General features: G+C 45.5%; 1 protein-coding gene across 1 annotated transcript in view; it reads left to right on the forward strand.

The window, feature by feature from the left end:
- sema6bb (sema domain, transmembrane domain (TM), and cytoplasmic domain, (semaphorin) 6Bb) overlaps positions 1 to 19,770 on the forward strand; it is a 247,084-nt gene extending 227,314 nt beyond the window's left edge. Inside the window, exon 17 of the mRNA XM_060932577.1 lies at positions 19,742 to 19,770. Within this exon, the coding sequence (XP_060788560.1) occupies positions 19,742 to 19,755 (14 nt within the window). The 3' untranslated portion in view covers positions 19,756 to 19,770. The remainder of the gene's footprint in view (positions 1 to 19,741) is intronic.
- Positions 19,771 to 20,301: the final 531 nt, after the last annotated feature.

Raw genomic sequence — 20,301 nt, forward strand, 5'->3', positions numbered from 1 at the left:
GCATGGTATCCAGGGATGCCAGTTCCTGGAGCAAGTACCTACCTTGGATCGAATATGCACAACACTTTCCCTTCCTCTGCCACAGGTCTCTCTCCATTCCAGTGCTCACTAGGATACCAACCACCACTGTTCCCCAGCCAGGAGGAGGAGGTTGCCATACCCTCAGCCCAGATCTTCATACGCCACTGCAGGAGGACATGGGCAATGGCCCAGAGAAGACTCATTCACTCTGCCCTAGCATCCAAGAGGCAGGCTGACAAATGCCGCTCTAAGGTGCCCACCTACCTGGTGGGGCAACGAGTCATGCTCTCCACACGCCACCTGCCACCCAGAACCGTCTCCTGCAAGCTGGCTCCCAGGTACTTAGGACCTTTCCTCATCAGCAAGGTAATCAATCCATGTTCTGTCAGACTGGCTTTACCACTCACCATGCGACGTGTCCACCCCACCTTTCATGTATCACAGCTTAAACCCCTGGTCTCCAGTCCTTTGCAGAATGTGAAGTCTTGCAAATCATGGAAGCCTGATATTTCATTGAAAATAGCACAAAGCCAACATATCAAATGTAGAAACTGAGAAATTTTATTTTTTTTTAATATATGCTCATTTTGAATTTGATGTCAGCAACACGTTTCAGAAAAGTTGGGACAGGGCCAAGAAAAGACTGAAAAAGTTGTGTAATGCTAAAAACAAAACTAATTAAGTTAATTGTCAACAGGTCAGTAAGACGATTGGGTATAAAAAGAGCATCCCAGAGAGGCGGTGTCTCTCAGAAGTAAAGATGGGGCGGGTCTCACTGCTCTATGAAAGACTATGTGGGCAAATAGTGCAACAAGTTAAGAATAATGAAACATTCTCAATGTAAAACTGCAAAGAATTTGGGGATCACATCATCTATGGTTCATAATATCATTAAACGATCCAGAGAATCTGGAAAAATCTCTGTGTGCAAGAGACAAGGCTGAAAACTGACATTGGATGCCTGTGATCTTCAGACCCTCAGGAGACACTGCATTAAAAGCAGACACGTGTCTGTAGTGGAAATCACTGTATAGGCTCAGGAACACTTCAGAAAAACCATCGTCTGTGAAAATACTTCATTACTGCATCCACAAATGCAAGTTAAAACCAGATATAGACAATATCCAGAAACACCATCACCTTCTCTGGGCCCGAGCTCTTTTACGATGGACTGAGGCAAAGTAGACAACTGTCCTGAGGTCTGACGAATCAAAAGTAGAAATTCTTTTTAGAAATCATGGACACCACATCCTCCAGGCTAAAGAGGAGAGGGATCATCCAGCTTATCAGTTTACAGCTCAAAAGCCAGCATCTGTGGTGGTATGAGGGGGCATTAGTGCACATGGCATGAGGAGCTTGTACATCTGGGAAGGCATCATTAATGCTGAATGATAAACACGTTTCAGAGCAATATGCTGCCATCCAGACAATCTTTTTGAGGGAAGGCCTTCCTTCTTTCAGCAAGACGATGCCAAACCACTTTCTGCACATATTAAAACTGCATGGCTCCATAGTAAGAGAGTCCAGGTGCTAAACTGGCCTGCCTGCAGTCCAGACCTGTCTCCCATTTAAAACATTTGGCGCATTATGAAGCGCAAAATACGACAAAGGTGTTAGGGTTTTGCTGGGATTCGAACCTGGTTCGTTGGTGTGATAATCCAGCAAACCCCCACTAGGCCACCAGGGGGATGACTCAAATGCAGAGGCGTGAGGCGGAAGTAGAAAAAGAATCAAAAGGTTTATTTAAACTAAATACACTATATACAGGGCAAAACAAAAGACAAAAAAAAACCAAAGAGTATAATCCAAAAGAAAAGCAAAGTGCAAAAATACAAAAGCTAAGAAGATCAAAAAACACAGTACAAAGGAAACTGGAGATAAACATAACAGCACAAAGACTCCGTGACAAGAGGACTGAACTCAGGGGTATAAATAGACAAACTAATTAAGGAGACAGGTGAAGATAATTAGGCAATTAACACAAACACAAAACACAGGAACAGTGGCGGCCTCTAGAGGCCAAAATAAACACGACATGAAAAGGAAATAACAGCGGCCTCTAGAGGCCAAAACAGTCCTAGTCCTAACAGGACCCCCCCCTCTAGGAGCGTCTCCTGACGTTCCCAGGGCGATCCGGATGGGCCGAATGGAAGTCCCGACATAGTTCTTTATCAAGGACATCCCGAGCAGGAACCCAGCAGCGCTCCTCAGGACCATAGCCCTCCCAGTCCACCAGATATTGCAACCCGCCGCGGACCCGGCGGGAGTCAAGCAGGCGATTCACAGTGAACACAGTCTGCCCCTGGAAGATGCGGGGGGGTGGGGGGTTCCTAGGGGCAGGGGCATACGTAGACGTCAGTACGGGCCGTAACAGGGAAACATGGAAAGTGGGGTTGATCCTCAGAGTCCGGGGCAACTGGAGCCGGTAGGAGACAGGGTTCACCCTGCGCACCACCTTGAAGGGGCCAATGTAGCGAGGAGCAAGCTTGCGGTTCTCCACCCGCAGTGGAAGGTCCTTAGTGGACAGCCAAACACGCTGCCCAGGGCGGAAAGCGTGTGCAGGTCTTCTATGGCGGTTGGCCTGAGTCTGGTTGGTTCTGGAGGTCTGTATGAGGGTCTTCCTGACCTTGCTCCAGGTCTTGCGACACCGTCTCACATATTGGTTGACCGAGGGCACCCCCGCGTCCTCCTCCTGGTCCGGGAACAGAGGTGGCTGGAACCCGAATTGGCACTGGAATGGCGACAGCTTGGTGGCCGATGACTGCAGGGTGTTGTGGGCGTACTCCGCCCATGGCAGCCAGGTGCTCCACGATGTCGGGTTATCCATAGCCAGGCCTCGCAGGGTGGTTTCCAGGTCCTGGTTGAGCCTCTCCGTCTGACCATTGGACTGTGGGTGAAACCCAGAGGAGAGGCTGGCAGTGGCTCCGATGACCTTGCAGAACCCGTGCCACACTCGGGAGGAGAACTGGGGCCCTCGGTCTGAGACGATGTCCTGTGGAAGACCAAAGACTCGGAAGACATGATTAAACAAAAGTTTCGCAGTTTCAAGAGCAGAGGGGAGTTTGCACAGTGGTATGAAGCGGCAGGCCTTGGAGAATCTGTCAACTAAGACCAAAATGACCGTGTTACCTTGTGACTCAGGGAGACCCGTGATAAAGTCGACTGCCACGTGGGACCAGGGACGCCGGGGAATGGTCAGAGGATGCAGGAGACCCTGGGGACGCTGTCGTGGGTTCTTGGTTCTGGTGCAAACCTCACAGGACAGGACAAATGACCTTACTTCCTTCTCCATGTTAGGCCACCAGAAGCGTCTTTTCAGGAAGTCCAGGGTCCTCCGAGCTCCCGGGTGGGCGGTGAGAGGGGAAGAGTGACCCCACTGGAGAACCTTGGCCCGGGCTTGATGTGGGACGTACAAGAGGCCTGGTGGCCCCGTCCCAGGACCGGGGTCCTGGCGTTGGGCTCGTCGGACAGCCTCCTCAATACCCCAGCGGACAGGGGCCACAATCCGGGACACAGGGATAATAGGCCCGACTTCATTCTCCCTGTTAGTGGCAGAGAACAGTCTGGACAGTGCGTCAGGTTTGGTGTTCTTGGAGCCGGGGCGGTATGAGAGGGTGAAGTCAAACCGACTGAAAAACAGGGCCCACCTAGCCTGTCGAGGGTTCAGTCTCTTGGCTTGCTGGAGGTACTCCAGGTTCTTGTGGTCAGTCCAAACCAGGAATGGATGTTGTGCTCCCTCCAGCCAGTGCCTCCACTCCTCAAGGGCCAGTTTGACCGCTAGCAGTTCTCGATCCCCCACATCGTACCGGGACTCAGCAGGACTCAGGCGGTGGGAGAAGTAAGCGCAGGGGTGCAGCTTTCCTTCCGAACGTTGAGAGAGCACCGCGCCGACACCACTGTCCGAGGCGTCCACCTCCACGATGAATGGTTGGGAGGTGTCCGGGAGAACCAGAATGGGTGCCGTGCAGAAGCGGTCCTTGAGGTCTTTGAACGCCTTTTCTGCCTGAGGAGACCAGCCATAAGATCCACCTGTCCCTTTAGTGAGGTCTGACATGGGTGCTGCCACAGAACTGAAGTTCCTGATGAACTTGCGGTAGAAGTTAGCGAATCCTAAGAACCGCTGAACCTCCTTAACGGACTTGGGAGTAGGCCAATCCCGGACGGCCAGGGTCTTGGCAGGGTCCATTTGGAGTTGGCCTGTCCGTACAATAAATCCCAGAAAGGAGACCTCGGGAACATGAAATTCGCATTTCTGGGCCTTGGCGAACAGATTGTTCTGTAGCAGCCTCTGGAGAACCTGGCGGACATGGTGGCGGTGCTCCTGCACGGTCTTGGAAAAGATAAGGATGTCGTCGAGGTAGACAAAAACGTATAGGTTAATCATGTCCCTTAAGACGTCGTTGATTAGGGCCTGAAAAACAGCTGGTGCGTTGGTGAGTCCGAAGGGCATCACCTGGTATTCGTAGTGCCCAGACGGGGTGTTAAAGGCAGTCTTCCACTCGTCTCCCTGTCGGATACGGATGAGGTGGTATGCGTTCCGTAGGTCCAACTTGGTGAAGACGGTGGCGCCTTGGAGCAGGTCGAAAGCTGTGGACATCAGCGGAAGGGGATATCGGTTGCGCACAGTGATCTTATTCAGGCCCCTGTAATCAATACATGGTCGGAGCCCCCCATCCTTCTTGCCGACAAAGAAGAAGCCGGCTCCAGCAGGTGAAGTGGAGGGTCGAATAAACCCAGAGACCAGGGCATCTTTGAGGTATTCCTCCATGGCCTTGCGTTCTGGCTGAGAGAGTGAAAACAGTCTGCCACGAGGAGGGGTAGTCCCAGGGAGCAAGTCGATGGCACAGTCGTAGGCCCGGTGCGGAGGAAGAACGGCGGCCCTGCTCTTGCTGAATACCTCCTTGAGATCCCAGTACTCTGTGGGAACTTGAGATAACTCGGTGAGATCAGGGGGCTCGGCAGGAGACACAGGAGAGCTAGAGAGCAGACAAGAGGCATGGCATGCAGGGCCCCATTCCACAACCTGGCTTGTTACCCAGTCTATGCGAGGGTTGTGGCGAGTAAGCCAAGGAAGGCCTAGAATAACTGGGAACTCAGGTGAAGGAATCAGGTGCAGGGATATTTCTTCCTTGTGACCTTGAGACTGGAGGAAAACTGGAGAAGTAACTTGGGTGACTCTTCCATCACCTAACGCTTGGCCATCGAGGGCAGACACAGACAGTGGGACTTCAAGAGGTGCAGTCGGAATATTGATGCTTTGGGCGAAGTGAATATCCATAAAGTTCCCAGCCGCCCCTGAGTCTATCAAAGCTTGACAAGAGTGGACAGACTCACCCCAGGAGATGGAGACCGGGATGTAGATTCCTTGGCCAGGGAGTCCGGGAGAGAGGGTAGGCCCCGTCACAACCCTCCCTCGGCTGGACGGGGCGGTCCTTTTCCCAAGAGTTCGGGACATGATGCTCGGAAGTGACCAGGCTTGCCACAGTAGATGCAGCACTTGTCCCTCCTTCTGCGCTCCCTCTCAGATGCGGAGAGGCGAGTACGACCCACTTGCATGGGTTCTGGACAGTCACTGAAGGAGGTAGACGGTCTCCAGGTAGAGGTAGGGAGGCTGGGGGGGCTCAAGGCTTGGTGGCGTTCTCTCATCCTGTTGTCCAGACGAATAGCATGTGAGATGAGGGTTTCGAGGTCACTTGGGCATCCAATAGAGGCCAGACCGTCCTTGATGGGGTCAGACAGACCATGGTGGAAGGCTGACACCAGGGCAGTCTCGTTCCATCCACTTACTGCTGCGAGTGTTCGGAACGAGATGGCGTAATCTGCGACGCTTCCTCCTTGCCGGATGGACATGAGCTTTCGGGCTGCGTCGGTACTGATGTCTGCCTGATCGAAGACCCGAAGCATCTCTTCAGAAAACAGCTGGAAATCAAAGCACTCAGGTCCCTGTCTTTGCCAGATAGCAGTAGCCCAGGCTCGCGCCTTACCAGCTAATAAGGTGATCACAAAGGCAATCTTGCGGCGATCCGTAGTGTAGGTGGTAGGCTGAAGCTCAAAGGTGAGTTGACACTGGGTAAGGAACTCTCGGCACTCACTGTGCTTGCCGTCATACCTCTGTGGTGCAGGAAGGCTGGGTTCGCGAGGTGAAGAAGGCAGCATTGCAGGAGGCACTGGAGCAGGAGTGGGAGCTGGATCAGGAGCAGGAACTGGATCAGGAGCAGGAGATGCAGGCAGAGATGTCAGCTGTGCCAGGGTTTTCCCAATTTGCTGAAGCAGTTCCTCGTGGCGAGCGAGGGCCTCACGTTGGCTGGTGAGCGTACGTCCATGAGCGTCCATGGTCGCTCCGAAGCGTGTCAAAGCTGCCATAATTCCCTGAAGGTTGGCCGGGTAGACAGTTGAAGCAGCCTCTGCTGAGTCGGTCATGACGGAGTCTTTCTGTTAGGGTTTTGCTGGGATTCGAACCTGGTTCGTTGGTGTGATAATCCAGCAAACCCCCACTAGGCCACCAGGGGGATGACTCAAATGCAGAGGCGTGAGGCGGAAGTAGAAAAAGAATCAAAAGGTTTATTTAAACTAAATACACTATATACAGGGCAAAACAAAAGACAAAAAAAAACCAAAGAGTATAATCCAAAAGAAAAGCAAAGTGCAAAAATACAAAAGCTAAGAAGATCAAAAAACACAGTACAAAGGAAACTGGAGATAAACATAACAGCACAAAGACTCCGTGACAAGAGGACTGAACTCAGGGGTATAAATAGACAAACTAATTAAGGAGACAGGTGAAGATAATTAGGCAATTAACACAAACACAAAACACAGGAACAGTGGCGGCCTCTAGAGGCCAAAATAAACACGACATGAAAAGGAAATAACAGCGGCCTCTAGAGGCCAAAACAGTCCTAGTCCTAACAAAAGGAGACCCCAAACTGTTGAGCAACTGAAATTGTATATCAGGCAAGAATGGGATGACATTTCTCTTTCAAAACTACAACCCCAATTTCAAAAAAGTTGGGAAAAAGTACAAATTGTAAATAAAAATGGAATGCAATAATTTACAAATCTCAAAAACTGATATTGTATTCACAATAGAACATAGACAACATATCAAATGTCGAAAGTGAGACATTTTGAAATTTCATGCCAAATATTGGCTCATTTGAAATTTCATGACAGCAACACATCGCAAAAAAGTTGGGACAGGGGCAATAAGAGGCTGGAAAAGTTAAAGGTACAAAAAAGGAACAGCTGGAGGACCAAATTGCAACTCATTAGGTCAATTGGCAATAGGTCATTAACATGACTGGGTATAAAAAGAGCATCTTGGAGTGGCAGCGGCTCTCAGAAGTAAAGATGGGAAGAGGATCACCAATCCCCCTAATTCTGCGCCGACAAATAGTGGAGCAATATCAGAAAGGAGTTCGACAGTGTAAAATTGCAAAGAGTTTGAACATATCATCATCTACAGTGCATAATATCATCAAAAGATTCAGAGAATCTGGAAGAATCTCTGTGCGTAAGGGTCAAGGCCCGAAAACCATACTGAGTGCCCGTGATCTTCGGGCCCTTAGACGGCACTGCATCACATACTGTACAGGCATGCTTCTGTATTGGAAATCACAAAATGGGCTATACAACAATAAAATTTCTCAGTTTCAACATGTGATATGTTGTCTTTGTACTATTTTCAGTGAAATACTGTATCAGGTTTCCATGATTTGCAAATCTTCAGATTCTGTTTTTATTCATGTTTTACACAGCGTCCCAACTATTTTGGAATTAGGGTTGTAGAAGAGGAATAAAATACTTCCTGTCACACTGCTGTAGGAAAATTAGCGTGGATGTGGTGACTCCACTTCATCACTCCGTCCCGCTGTGGATTAGTTTCCTGTAACAGCACGATGCGGAGTGGTGTGTGTTTTTTTTTTTTAAACTCCTTCCTGATAGCTTTAGTATAGCTTACATAGTCTTTGTATATATTTGAGACAACACTCAGGATGACTCTCTCTCTCTCTCTCTCTACCGCACTAATGGCAATCACAAGCCCTCATCACATGACAAACATCGATCACAAGGTTCCTGTGATCACAGAGCTGGCTTTGTTCTCTGCCCTACTGCCCCATGTTTAAATAAGCGCACCCTGTGAAGGGTAAAATTCAATTTGTGATATTTCTGTACACAGCTGGTGCGGGTGAGAGTCGCTAAATTTTCAATGCAATGTTGCACAAAATAGAAGCAATTAAAAAAAAAAACACAATTGCCAATGGTTTGTTTCCATTGAGTGATGATTTACTGTTAAAGACGCCTGATATTCTGCACGGATTTCAAAAACATGCACTGCAACAGCCGTGGTCGTGTTTAATCAAATGGGAAAATGTGTTCCTATTTTGATTTCAATTTTGTGAAATATTGCTTTGTCGAACTGTCAAACTGAAAAACCAGCTCATGTGAGCATGTAAACCTTTTTGCGATATTTGAGTTTTTTTAACTTTATGCCTTTCCGTTACTCAATTTTTAGTTCACGATTTCAAATTTCACATTCAGTAAGTTAATGGAAACACAGCTAGTGAGAACGAGTTCACAGGAAAGTCACATCACAAATATGATAGAAAGCACTTAAGTAAATGTGTTTCATTTAAAAAAAACAACTTAAATAGCATTTTAATGGATTTATATTTACTGTATACAGTGAGTGAAAAGTTTGTACACCCCTACTCTGCTCATTTATAGTTTCTCAGAGTAGGTATTGTGACTATTTTCTACATTGTAGAACAAAACTGAAGACGTCAGAACAATGAAATAACATCTGGAACATTCTTCTTCACCTCTATCTCTCTCTCTCCATGTGTCTCTCTCTCTCTCTCCTCATGTCTCTCTCTCCTCATGTCTCTCTCTCTCTCTCTCTCTCTCTCTCTCTGTAGTAAAGTTTTATTCCCCTGACCATGGCTCCAGCACTGAATTAGGTTCTCACTCAGTTCCACCCCCAGTCTCTGTCTCAGCCACAGCTTCCTCTCCACTCTGTAATTTTCTGTCTCTCTTCACTTTTCCTGTCCTGTGGAAACAGTAACGGAGGACGGCAGGATGTCAGAACTGACACACACAGTCATGACTTCTGATTCATTTATTTTAGGAAAGACCTCTATGCTCATGGACTCAGTCGTCCTGTAGAGGCGCGTTTCGGGCGTTCCTGATTTCTCCGGTTCTTATTAAAGACCTGTTTAAACAGAAGCAGGTCACTGAAGTGTCTCTCTGCTCTGAGTGTCATGACTCTGTTCTGTTCACCAGCAGGAGGCGCTGCATCTTCAGCTTTCACTGAACTGCATTCATGATTTCATCATTGTCACTTCAATCACTGTCTGTCTCTCTCTGTCTGTCTCTCTCTGTCTGTCTCTCTGTCTGTCTGCTCCCTGCTGGCTGTCTCTCTGGCTGTCTGCCCTCTTCCCTCTGTCTCTCTCTCTGTCTGGCTGTCTCTCTGGCAGTCTCTGTCTCTTTATCTGTCTGCCTCTCCATATGTCTGTCTGTCTGTCTGTCTGTCTGTCTGTCTGTCTCACTGTCTCTTTGTCTGTTTCTCTGTCTGGTAGTCTCTCTGTCTGCCCCCGTTCTCTCTGGCTGGCTGGCTGGCTCTTTATCTGTCTGCCTCTCCATATGTATGCCTCTCTGTCTGTCTGTCTGTCTGTCTGTCTCTCTGTCTGTCTGTCTCTGTCTGTCTGTCTCTGTCTGTCTCTCTGTCCGTCTGTACACAAAGGTTTTGTATTTTATTAGTTTCTAACTCCTTCAGGCATTTTTCTCACTTTGAGGTTTTTCAGTTTGGCATGTGAAGGGCATCACCCTGAAAGTAAATTCTCAGTGAAGTTTCATCCTTTTATCCATCCATCTATACATCTGTCTGTCTGTCTGTCTGTCTGTCTGTCTGCACACAGAGGTTATGAGGTTCATTAGTTATCTGCATGCGCTCCCTCACATGCCTTTCCCTTCTTGTTTGTCATTTTCAGGTTACTGTCGTGAAGAAGGCAGCACCCTGAAATAAAATTCTCATTAAAATGTTCGAGATGCTGTTTTTCCCCACATGCCTTTCAAATTCTTCACGCCGCTCTTCACCACAACACCACTCATGGGCTTTACGAACCTTTCATATTTATGTACCGCGTTTATTTGTTGGCAGCCTTCGTCTGTTCTGTGATGAAATAAATATAACATCTACATGAACGCTTATATGATTAATTTATGATGTTGTGAAGCCCAGTATGCGTGGTACAGATTGTACGAACCCTGACTAGATTAGATTCAACTTTGTCATTGCACATGTCACAGGTACAAGGCAACGAAATGCAGATTGCATCTAACCAGAAGTGCATAGCAGTAAATAACATAAGTGTAATATACATAAATATAAATGTACAGGAATTACAGGGTATGGAATGGTATATGATATTTACAGTATGTTCAAAATGTGCAATATGAATGAGCTGTAGTGCAACCGTATGATACATAGATATTTGCAGTATATACAAAACACAGTATGAAGAAACAGTAGTGCAAATAATGATACTGCAATGAAGTCAATTCAAGTCATTTCAGTTTGTTTGAGGTGTGTGTGTGTGTGGAGGAGGGGACTGTGTGTGTGGGGGGTGGAGTTCAGCAGTGAGACAGCTGAAGGAAAAAAAAAAACTGTTCCTGAACCTGGTGGTTTTGGCCCGAAGGCTCCTGTAGCGCCTTCCAGAGGGCAGGAGAGTGAACAGTTTGTGTGCTGGATGGCAGGAGTCTTTGTTGATGTTTATGGCTCTCTTGAGACATTGCTTCCTGTAGATGTCCTCAATAGCAGGAAGTGAGGCTCCCACGACACGCTGGGCAATCTTCACCACCCTCTGCAGTGCCTTCTGGTCCGAGACAGAGCAGTTTCCATACCACACTGTAATACAGTTGGTTAGGATGCTCTCAATGGTACAATAGTAGAAGTTCACCAGGATGTCTGAAGAAAGGTGGTTTTTCGTCAGAGTCCTCAAGAAAAAGAGATGCTGGTGAGCCTTCTTGACCAAGTTGGGGCAGTTGGTTGTCCAGGTGAGGTCCTGCGAGATGTGGATCCCCAGGAATTTGAAGCTGGTCACACGCTCCACTGCTGCACCGTTGATGTGTGTGTGTGTGTGTGTGTGTGTGTGTGTCAACATTCCTCCTGAAGTCCACGATGAGCTCCTTGGTCTTATTGATGTTAAGCAGCAGGTTGTTCTCGCTGCACCACACAGCCAGGTGGTCCACCTCCTCCCTGTAGGCTGACTCATCGTTGTCCTTGATGAGGCCGATCACTGTGGTGTCATCCTCAAACTTGATGATGGTGCTAGTGTAATGTACAGGTCTGCAGTCATGAGTAAAAAGGGAGTAGAGGAATGGGCTCTCACACAGCCTTGTGGTATGCCGGTGTTTAGGATGAGGATGGAGGAGCAGTGATGGTCTAAACGAACATGTTGGGGCCTGTTGGTTAGAAAATCCAACAATCAGTTGCAGATGGGAGCACTGATGCCCAGATCTGTGAGCTTGGTGATGAGCTTAGAGGGGATGACAGTGTTAAATGCTGAACTGAAGGCTATGAACAGCATTCTGGCGTATGTGTTGCCATTATCCAGGTGCAAGAGGACAGAGTGCAGTGCTAGGGAGACTGCATCTTCTGTGCTCCTGTTCTTGTGGTAGGCAAATTGGTGGGGGTCCAGGGTGGGGGGAAGACAGGATTTGAGATGTGCCAGGACCAGCTGCTCTAAACACTTTGTAATGATGGGGGTGAGTGCTACTGGACGGTAGTCGTTGAGACATGTTGGAGTGGAGTGTTTTGGTACTGGCACGATGGAGATGGTCTTGAAGCAGGTCAGAATGACAGCATGGGCCAAAGACATGTTGAATAAGTCCGTCAGGATCCCCACCAGCTCCCCAGCACATGCTCTGAGCGCACGTCTGGGGATGCCATCAGGGCCTGCAGCTTTATGTGGATTGATCCTGCTCAGCACTGCTTTGACATCAGTGGGGGAGAGTGTTAGGGGTTGGTGGTCTGTAGTCAGCCTTGCCCTGGATGCAGACTCCTGGTTGTCCTTCTCAAACCGAGTGTAGAAATTGTTTAGCTTGTTGAGAAAGGAGATATCAGAGGATGCGAGGGAAGGGTTGTTGGACTTGTAGTCGCTGATGACCTGAATGCCTTGCCACATACGTCGGGGGCTGGAGTTGGAGAAATGCTCCTCAACCTTCTGTTTGTAGCAGTGCTTGGCCTTCTTGATGTCACGCTTCAGGTCAGCTCTGGCTGTACTGTAGGGTTGTACATCTCCTGATCTGAAGGCAGGCTGTAGTTCAGTAAGTATGGAATAAACCACATCAGGGGTGTGCTGTTATAGGAAAATAATCGAGTTACTGTACCCTGAGATTATTTTCCTTTACAGGCATGTCCCGATGTGTTTAATTACAACCACAGCAAAATATCAACGATTACAGCATGTCATATTTTTTATCTGTTTATAGTTACGGTAGAGCCCTGTGATGACCTGGCGACTTGTCCAGGGTGTACCCCGCCTTTCGCCCGTAGTCAGCTGGGATAGGATCCATCTTGCCTGCGACCCTGTAGAAGGATAAAGCGGCTAGAGATAATGAGATGAGATGAGTTACGGTAGATTTAATGTTGTTGAATGTCTGTTGAAACTGGTTCATTCTGTTCACATTTACATTACAGCAGCGTTAAATGGTTGTTCCCAGACCAGCCGTCATATGAAACTGAAAAATCAGGAAAAAAAAAACAGTTGTCCTGAAAATGTCTGAAATCTGAAACTTAGAGCTTTACAGGAAACTTCATCATATCAACTCGTTTTTTAAAAACGTTTGTCACACATCCACCTTGTAGCTTCATGTTGCTCTGGAAACCAGAACGTTTTAGAACAAGATTCATTACAGTTTTTCCTTAATCAGTGGTGCACAGTTCCTGAAACACATCCATACCATGAGGAAAATGTTCTGAGATACTTAAAACATTGAAATGCCTTTGCAAAAGCAGATTGACATTTCGTCAGAATCAGAGGTTTTCACTATCGTTCCTGAACATCTCATCTCATCTCATCTCATCTCATCTCATCTCATCTCATCTCATTATCTCTAGCTGCTTTATCCTGTTCTACAGGGTCGCAGGCAAGCTGGAGCCTATCCCAGCTGACTACGGGCGAAAGGCGGGGTACACCCTGGACAAGTCGCCAGGTCATCACAGGGCTCGTTCCTGAACATCCACAATCAAAATTGGACAAACATCCATCAAAATTAAATGGTCACCTCAAAGGTTCATTTGTTAAACCAGAACATCAGGTGCATAGGAGCTCATCTGGCCTGCCATCAAAACAACCCTGATGACCAAAACATCCAACAGAACTGAAATGTGACAGTGAGAAAGAGAGGACCAACCTCCACCACAAACTGTTTACAACAGGAGCATCAACAAAGGACTAAATTTTGTTCCCCGAGGGAAGATCGACCCAAAACATCAATCAGAACTGAAATCGGGTGAGAACTGTGAGAGGAGATACAGTTCTAATGAGAAGTCCCAAAACTTAAGGTGACCTAATTAGCAGTTCGTTAGCAAAAATCTGACAATACAACAACCAAGTTTTGTGCAGAAGGTTGAGTTCTTTCAAACAAAGCATCAGAACTGAAATCTGTTGAGAACTGAAGGAGGAGACATGATTTAACTGAAAATAATACAATTCTAGTGAGAGGCCTGGAAAGGTCGTTAATTTGGCCTAATTAGTAACTCGTTAAAAAAAATTTGACCAAACAATGACCAAGTTTTGCGCAGAGTGATGAGTTCTTTCAAACAAAACAATCAGAATGGAAATTCATGGAGAATTGATGGAGGAGATACGATTTAACTGAATTGTGGACGGACAGATGGACGGATAACGGATGCCACGCCATGGCAACCGGCCTTATCACCAAATAAGCTAATAATCCATTTCAGGTTTGGTGTGAGATAATACATAATCCCATTTAGATTGATGTTCCTTATCCTGCTTTAGTTTCAATTTCAGATAAGTCTTCCATTTGGGTGTTTCAGGTTATATGCGTAAAATTTTGACTTGTGAATTTTCTTCCTCTCACCTGTTCAATTTATGCCAAAATATAAAAGAAATCTTCGTGCAAAGTTTTACTGAAATCAACATTTATTTCGAGGTGCCTCATACAGGTTAATAAGTATTGCAGTGACTTATCTATTCATTTGTTTGTTTGTATAGATTAGGTAAAATACTAACAGGAAAGAAAAACAAAAATATACTTTCGTCAAAGTAGGCGAGATGAAATACACCCTTGTTAAATATCTACAGAGAGTCAACCAGGGAACCAAATTCTACCCTGTGGTCAGGACAGTGATGGCGGCACAGTGGTGTAAGTGGTTAACACGGTCACCTCACAGCAAGAAGGTTCTGGGTTTGAGGCCAGCGGCCAGGGGGGGCCTTTCTGTGTGGAGCTTGCATGTTCTGTGTGTGTTTCCTCCGGGTGCTCCGGTTTCCCCTCCAGTTAGGCTAATATGGGACGGCCTTGGGCTGAGGCGCCCTTGAGTGAGGCACCTACGGTAACTCCCAACTGCTCCCTGGGTGCTGTTAGCATAACTGCCCACTGCTGTGTGTGCGCGCACGCATGTGTGTGTTCACTGCTTCAGATGGGTTAAATGCGGAGAGGAATTTCACGTGTGTGATGAATAAAGTTGTTCTTTCTTTATTTCTTTAAATGTATAAAACTAAAACAAACTCATGCTCATAATTACATCAAACATAATGCTTATCTGTGATTACATTTTTATCACAAGTAATCACAGGTCATTTAATATCACAGATCAGCAATGGGGAAAAATAACAAAAATACAACTAAATATTCTAATAAAACAGTCCAGATCTGTAAAAATACACAAAACAAGTAAATACGTACACACACAAATATAAAATAATGCAAAATAGTGTTGTAGTCAAGACCACCTAAACCGAGACCAAGATAAGACCAAGACATTGAGTGGTTGAGATCAAGTCAGGATCAAGATAAGGCAGGGCAAGATTGAGTCAAGACCAGAACCAGACCAGGAGTGGAACCTGATGTGTTCTTCTGTTTTCTGTTGCATGCTGAGATGCTTTTCTGCTCACCACGGTTGTAAAGAGTGATTATATGAGTTGCTATATCCTTCCTGGCAAAAAAAATCTCTAACCTCAAACCGATCTGTCCATTTCCCTCTGACCCTGTCTTATCAACAAGGCGTTTGTTTCCACCCACAGAACTGTTGCTCATTCACTCACTTACTCGATGCTTGTTTGTTTGTTTTTTCGCACCATTCTGTGTAGAGACTGTTGTGTGTGAAAACCCCAGGAGGAGATCAGCAGTTTCTGAAATACTCAAACCAAAAATACTCATCTGGCTCAAACTGACACCCGTACCGCAGTGAAAGAAAGAAAGTCACACAAAAATTGAGATCACAATTTTTTCCATTCTGATGTTTGAACATCGTGAACATTAACTGAAGCTCTTGATTTGTGTCTGCGTGATTTGATGCATCGTGCTGCTGTCAGCAGGTGGATGGAGGGGTGTAGGAGCGTGAGAAAAAGGAAATGGCAAGTGCGTTGAGAAAAGTGAACGAATCAAGGCGTCATTTGATGGAACAGCAAAACTCCTTACCGCAGCAACAAAAAAGTTCTTCCAGAAAGTGAACACTGAGCCATTTTTCTTGAGACAGATCCTGCATTATGGGAAGAAAATGAAACTTCAAAGTAGCCAAACACGTTATTGGATCACTTCGAGTTGTGAATGATATGAAAGAGCTGAAAGAGCTGCAGCTCTCGGTGTCCTGTCCTCAGGAACCCTGACCAAAGATGAAAATCAGTATCAGTGTAAATTCCAGGGAATGAAACAACACAGGAAATTATTCCCTCATGTTAAAAAGTCAACTTTGTTCTAAATATTCTTCATACAGTATGTACCATTGTTTATTTAAAATTCAGAGTAAACTCAAATACATCTCCAGGCTGCTGCATTTGGCAAACTTTGACCTTCTTGATTTTTGTGTTGTACTGGAATAGAATTGTGTCTCTTTTTTTATTTTGGTATTAAATGGAATAAGTTCTGAGAGAGGGCGGCACGGTGGTGTAGTGGTTAGCGCTGTCACCTCACAGCAAGAAGGTCCGGGTTCGAGCCCCGTGGCCGACGAGGGCCTTTCTGTGTGGAGTTTGCATGTTCTCCCCGTGTCTATGTGGGTTTCCTCCGGGTGCTCCGGTTTCCCCCACAGTCCAAAGACATGCAGGTTAGGTTAACTGGTGACTCTAAATTGAGCGTAGGTGTGAATGTGAGTGTGAATGGTTGTCTGTGTCTATGTGTCAGCCCTGTGATGACCTGGCGACTTGTCCAGGGTGTACCCCGCCTTTCGCCCGTAGTCAGCTGGGATAGGCTCCAGCTTGCCTGCGACCCTGTAGAAGGATAAAGCGGCTACAGATAATGAGATGAGATGAGAAGTTCTGAGAGTGACAGATTACCCCTGTGTCTGAAATCACTCACTATATCATGGACTATAGAGAGTTCGGCATTTTGCAGTGCTGTCTGAATGTATAGTGAGAATTATTACACCCTATATAGTGCACTCATAGTATCCCACATGCACTGCGGTCACGCTGAAAGAAAAAAAAGTGTATGGGGTGAACAGACGGAGGAAGAAACACATTATAAACAGACATTCAAGTACAATTAAAAATAGTAAGAGAATAAAAATAATCTAAAATAGAATAAGACAGGGCGGCACGGTGGTGTAGTGGTTAGCGCTGTCGCCTCACAGCAAGAAGGTCCGGGTTCGAGCCCCGTGGCCGGCGAGGGCCTTTCTGTGCGGAGTTTGCATGTTCTCCCCGTGTCCGCGTGGGTTTCCTCCGGGTGCTCCGGTTTCCCCCACAGTCCAAAGACATGCAGGTTAGGTTAACTGGTGACTCTAAATTGAGCGTAGGTGTGAATGTGAGTGTGAATGGTTGTCTGTGTCTATGTGTCAGCCCTGTGATGACCTGGCGACTTGTCCAGGGTGTACCCCGCCTTTCGCCCGTAGTCAGCTGGGATAGGCTCCAGCTTGCCTGCGACCCTGTAGAACAGGATAAAGCGGCTACAGATAATGAGATGAGATGAGATGAGAATAAGACAGATAAAATACAAGAATAAAAGTTAGAGTGCAGAGTGAGGAATTAATTAAAAGCCTCAAACTTGATTTAATAAAACGCAGTGGCGAAGAAAGAAAGTATTCAGCCTTGATTTAAAAGAGCTGAAAGATGCAGCAGACACAAGGTACTTTGTATTTATTAATGTAGGAAATGCGCTCAGTATAATATGGATTTATCACAAAAATACATGCATGTGTTTATTATTTTGAAAACCCACCAGCCAACTGATCTGGCACAGTTTAATTGTGTGACAGTAGTGACGTAAATAATGGCACGCCGGAGTAGTGTCTGAAAGTGTTTTTTTTTTTCATTTTACCAATGAGCTTATTATATAGTCCTCTATATAGAATTCCATAGACAGTGAGTAGGGAGTAGTGAACAAGTGAGTGATTTCGGATACAGCGACATTTTCAAATGTTCATTTTTGTGAAACAAAATAAAAGAACTAGAAAATATGACCACATCACCCCTGTCTTATCCACACTGCATTGGCTCCCAATCAAATTTTGTATTGTTTATGAAATTCTACTGTTGACCTCTAAAGCCACGCCTACTTAGATCAAAAGGTGCAGGCTATCTGCTGGAACCTCATATAATGAAGGCTACATCGGGGGTGGAGCCTTTTCTTACGAAGCCCCACAGTTATGGAACAGCCTTCCAAGTAGTGTTCGGGAATCAGACACAGTCTCAGTGTTAAGTCTCAGCTGAAAACATATCCGTTTAGTCAAGCCTTTTGTTAATGGTGTTTATGAGGGAAAGGAGGAGATCTGGAGGATCCTCAGACAGAGTGTTGGATGTATAGATGCTGTCAGTCCCCACTCGCTTGCTCACTTGAGTTTGTTGATGGTGTAGTGGCTGCTCCTTTATGTCCCGGGGCTCCCTCATGCCTGTGTTACCTTCTGGCTCTCCCCTTTTAGTTATGCTGTCATAGTTAGTTGCCGGAGTCCCTGCTTGTACTCAAGGCAAGGCAAGGCAAGTTTATTTATATAGCACATTTCATACACAGTGGCAGTTCAATGTGCTTTACAGAAGTAAAAGCAAAACAGTAAACAATAGAGAATAAAATTACATAAAATAAATGGGAAGAAATATAATAAGAATTAAACAATAGTAGAAATAAAATAATAAAATGAAGTAGAAGTTCAAATAGGGGAAAAAAAACCAGCAGAATAAAATAGAATAAAAGTTAAGTAAAATTTGAAACATGCAGAGACTGTAAAAGTAAAGATTATAAAACATGTAAAGAAGACAATATTAATTATTTAACAGAAAGCATCTGAAAACAGCTTGGTCTTTAACCTAGATTTGAAGCTGCCAACAGCAGGAGCATTTTTGATGTCCTCTGGCAGTTGGTTCCATAGCTGCACTGCATAGTAGCTAAAAGCTGCTTCACCATACTTTGTTTTAACAACAGGTTTTAATAGTAAATTTTTCTGTTGCGATCTGGTAGATCTGATTGGGTTAGGCCGCTGCAACATATCAGAGAGGTAATTGGGCCCTGTACCATTTAGAGATTTGTACACCAGCAGCAATGCTTTAAAGTCAATTCTGTAGCTTACTGGAAGCCAGTGAAGGGACCTTAGAATTGGAGTAATGTGCTCTGTTCTTTTTGTTCATGTGAGAACCCTAGCCGCTGCATTTTGAACCAGCTGAAGTCGTTTGATGGTCTTTTTTGGCAGGCCTGTGAAAAGGCCATTGCAGTAATCAACCCTACTAGAGATGAAGGCATGTATTAGTTTTTCCAGATCATTTTTTGACATAAGTCCTCTTAGTTTGGAAATGTTTTTTAGGTGATAAAATGCCGTTTTAGTGATTGCTTTCATGTGACTGTCAAAGTTTAGCTCACTGTCAATGAAAACACCAAGATTTTTAACCATTTCTTTAGTTTTAATCCCTTTTGTGTCAAGAATAGTGGTAATTCTGAGTCTTTCATCTTTTTTCCAAATAGAATTACTTCTGTTTTATCTGTGTTCAGCTGAAGAAAATTTTGTGACATCCAGTTGTTGATTTGATCGATACACTGGTAGAGACATTCAAGGGGGGCATAATCATTAGGTGATAGAGCAAAATAAATTTGGGTGTCATCTGCATAGCAGTGATACAAAATTGAATTGTTATTGATAATTTGCCCAAGTGGGAGCATATAAAGGTTGAATAGTAATGGTCCAGGAATTGACCCCTGGGGGACACCACAGGTCAAGGACATTGACGTTGAGGTACAATTTCCCATGGTAACAAAGAAGCTTCTATCTTTTAAGTATGAATTTAACCAATTGATAACTTTACCAGTCAACCCAACCCAGTGTTCAAGTTGATATAGCAGTATGTTGTGATCAACAGTATCAAAAGCTGCACTGAGGTCCAGTAATACCAGGACCGATGTTTTGCCTGCATCAGTATTAAGACGTATGTCATTTATAACTTTAATCAGCGCTGTTTCAGTGCTATGATTGGCACGAAATCCTGACTGAAAATTATCAAAACGGCTGTTTGATATCAAGAAGGCAGTTAATTGATTTGAAGACAATTTTTTCAAGGATTTTCCCGATGAATACCTGGGCATATCTAACAACCTGAGATCAAGATGCTGAACCTCTTCTGCTCCTCGGACCTGCCTGATCCATCCTGAAGCCCTACATCTGGCTGGAGTCTCATCACATCACTCCTGTGGAGGACGGCCCCATATGGACAGTTGAAAGTCACACTTGGAAGACGCTCTGGACTCTTACAGTAATGCTTTTATGGCTGAGGACGACAGTTGACTTGCTAACTTTAGGACTGCAGTTGTCATGAACAGTTGTGCACTCAAGTTTCCATCAATGAAGAGTTACAACATCAACGAAACTGACTTCATGTTAAAACTGTTAAAAATGTTATAATCACGTTGTCTGTTATCACCCAAATGAGGATGGGTTCCCTTTTGAGTTTGGTTCCTCTCGAGGTTTCTTGCTCATGTCGTCTGAGGGAGTTTTTTCTCACCACCGTTGCCACAGGTTTGCTCATTGGGGATAGATTAGGGATAAAATTAGCTCATGTTTAAAGTCATTAAAATTCTGTAAAGCTGCTTTGCAACAATGTCTGTTGTTAAAAGCGCTAT

Source organism: Neoarius graeffei, chromosome 10 (genome assembly GCF_027579695.1).
Source record: "Neoarius graeffei isolate fNeoGra1 chromosome 10, fNeoGra1.pri, whole genome shotgun sequence".
Lineage (NCBI taxonomy): Eukaryota > Metazoa > Chordata > Actinopteri > Siluriformes > Ariidae > Neoarius > Neoarius graeffei.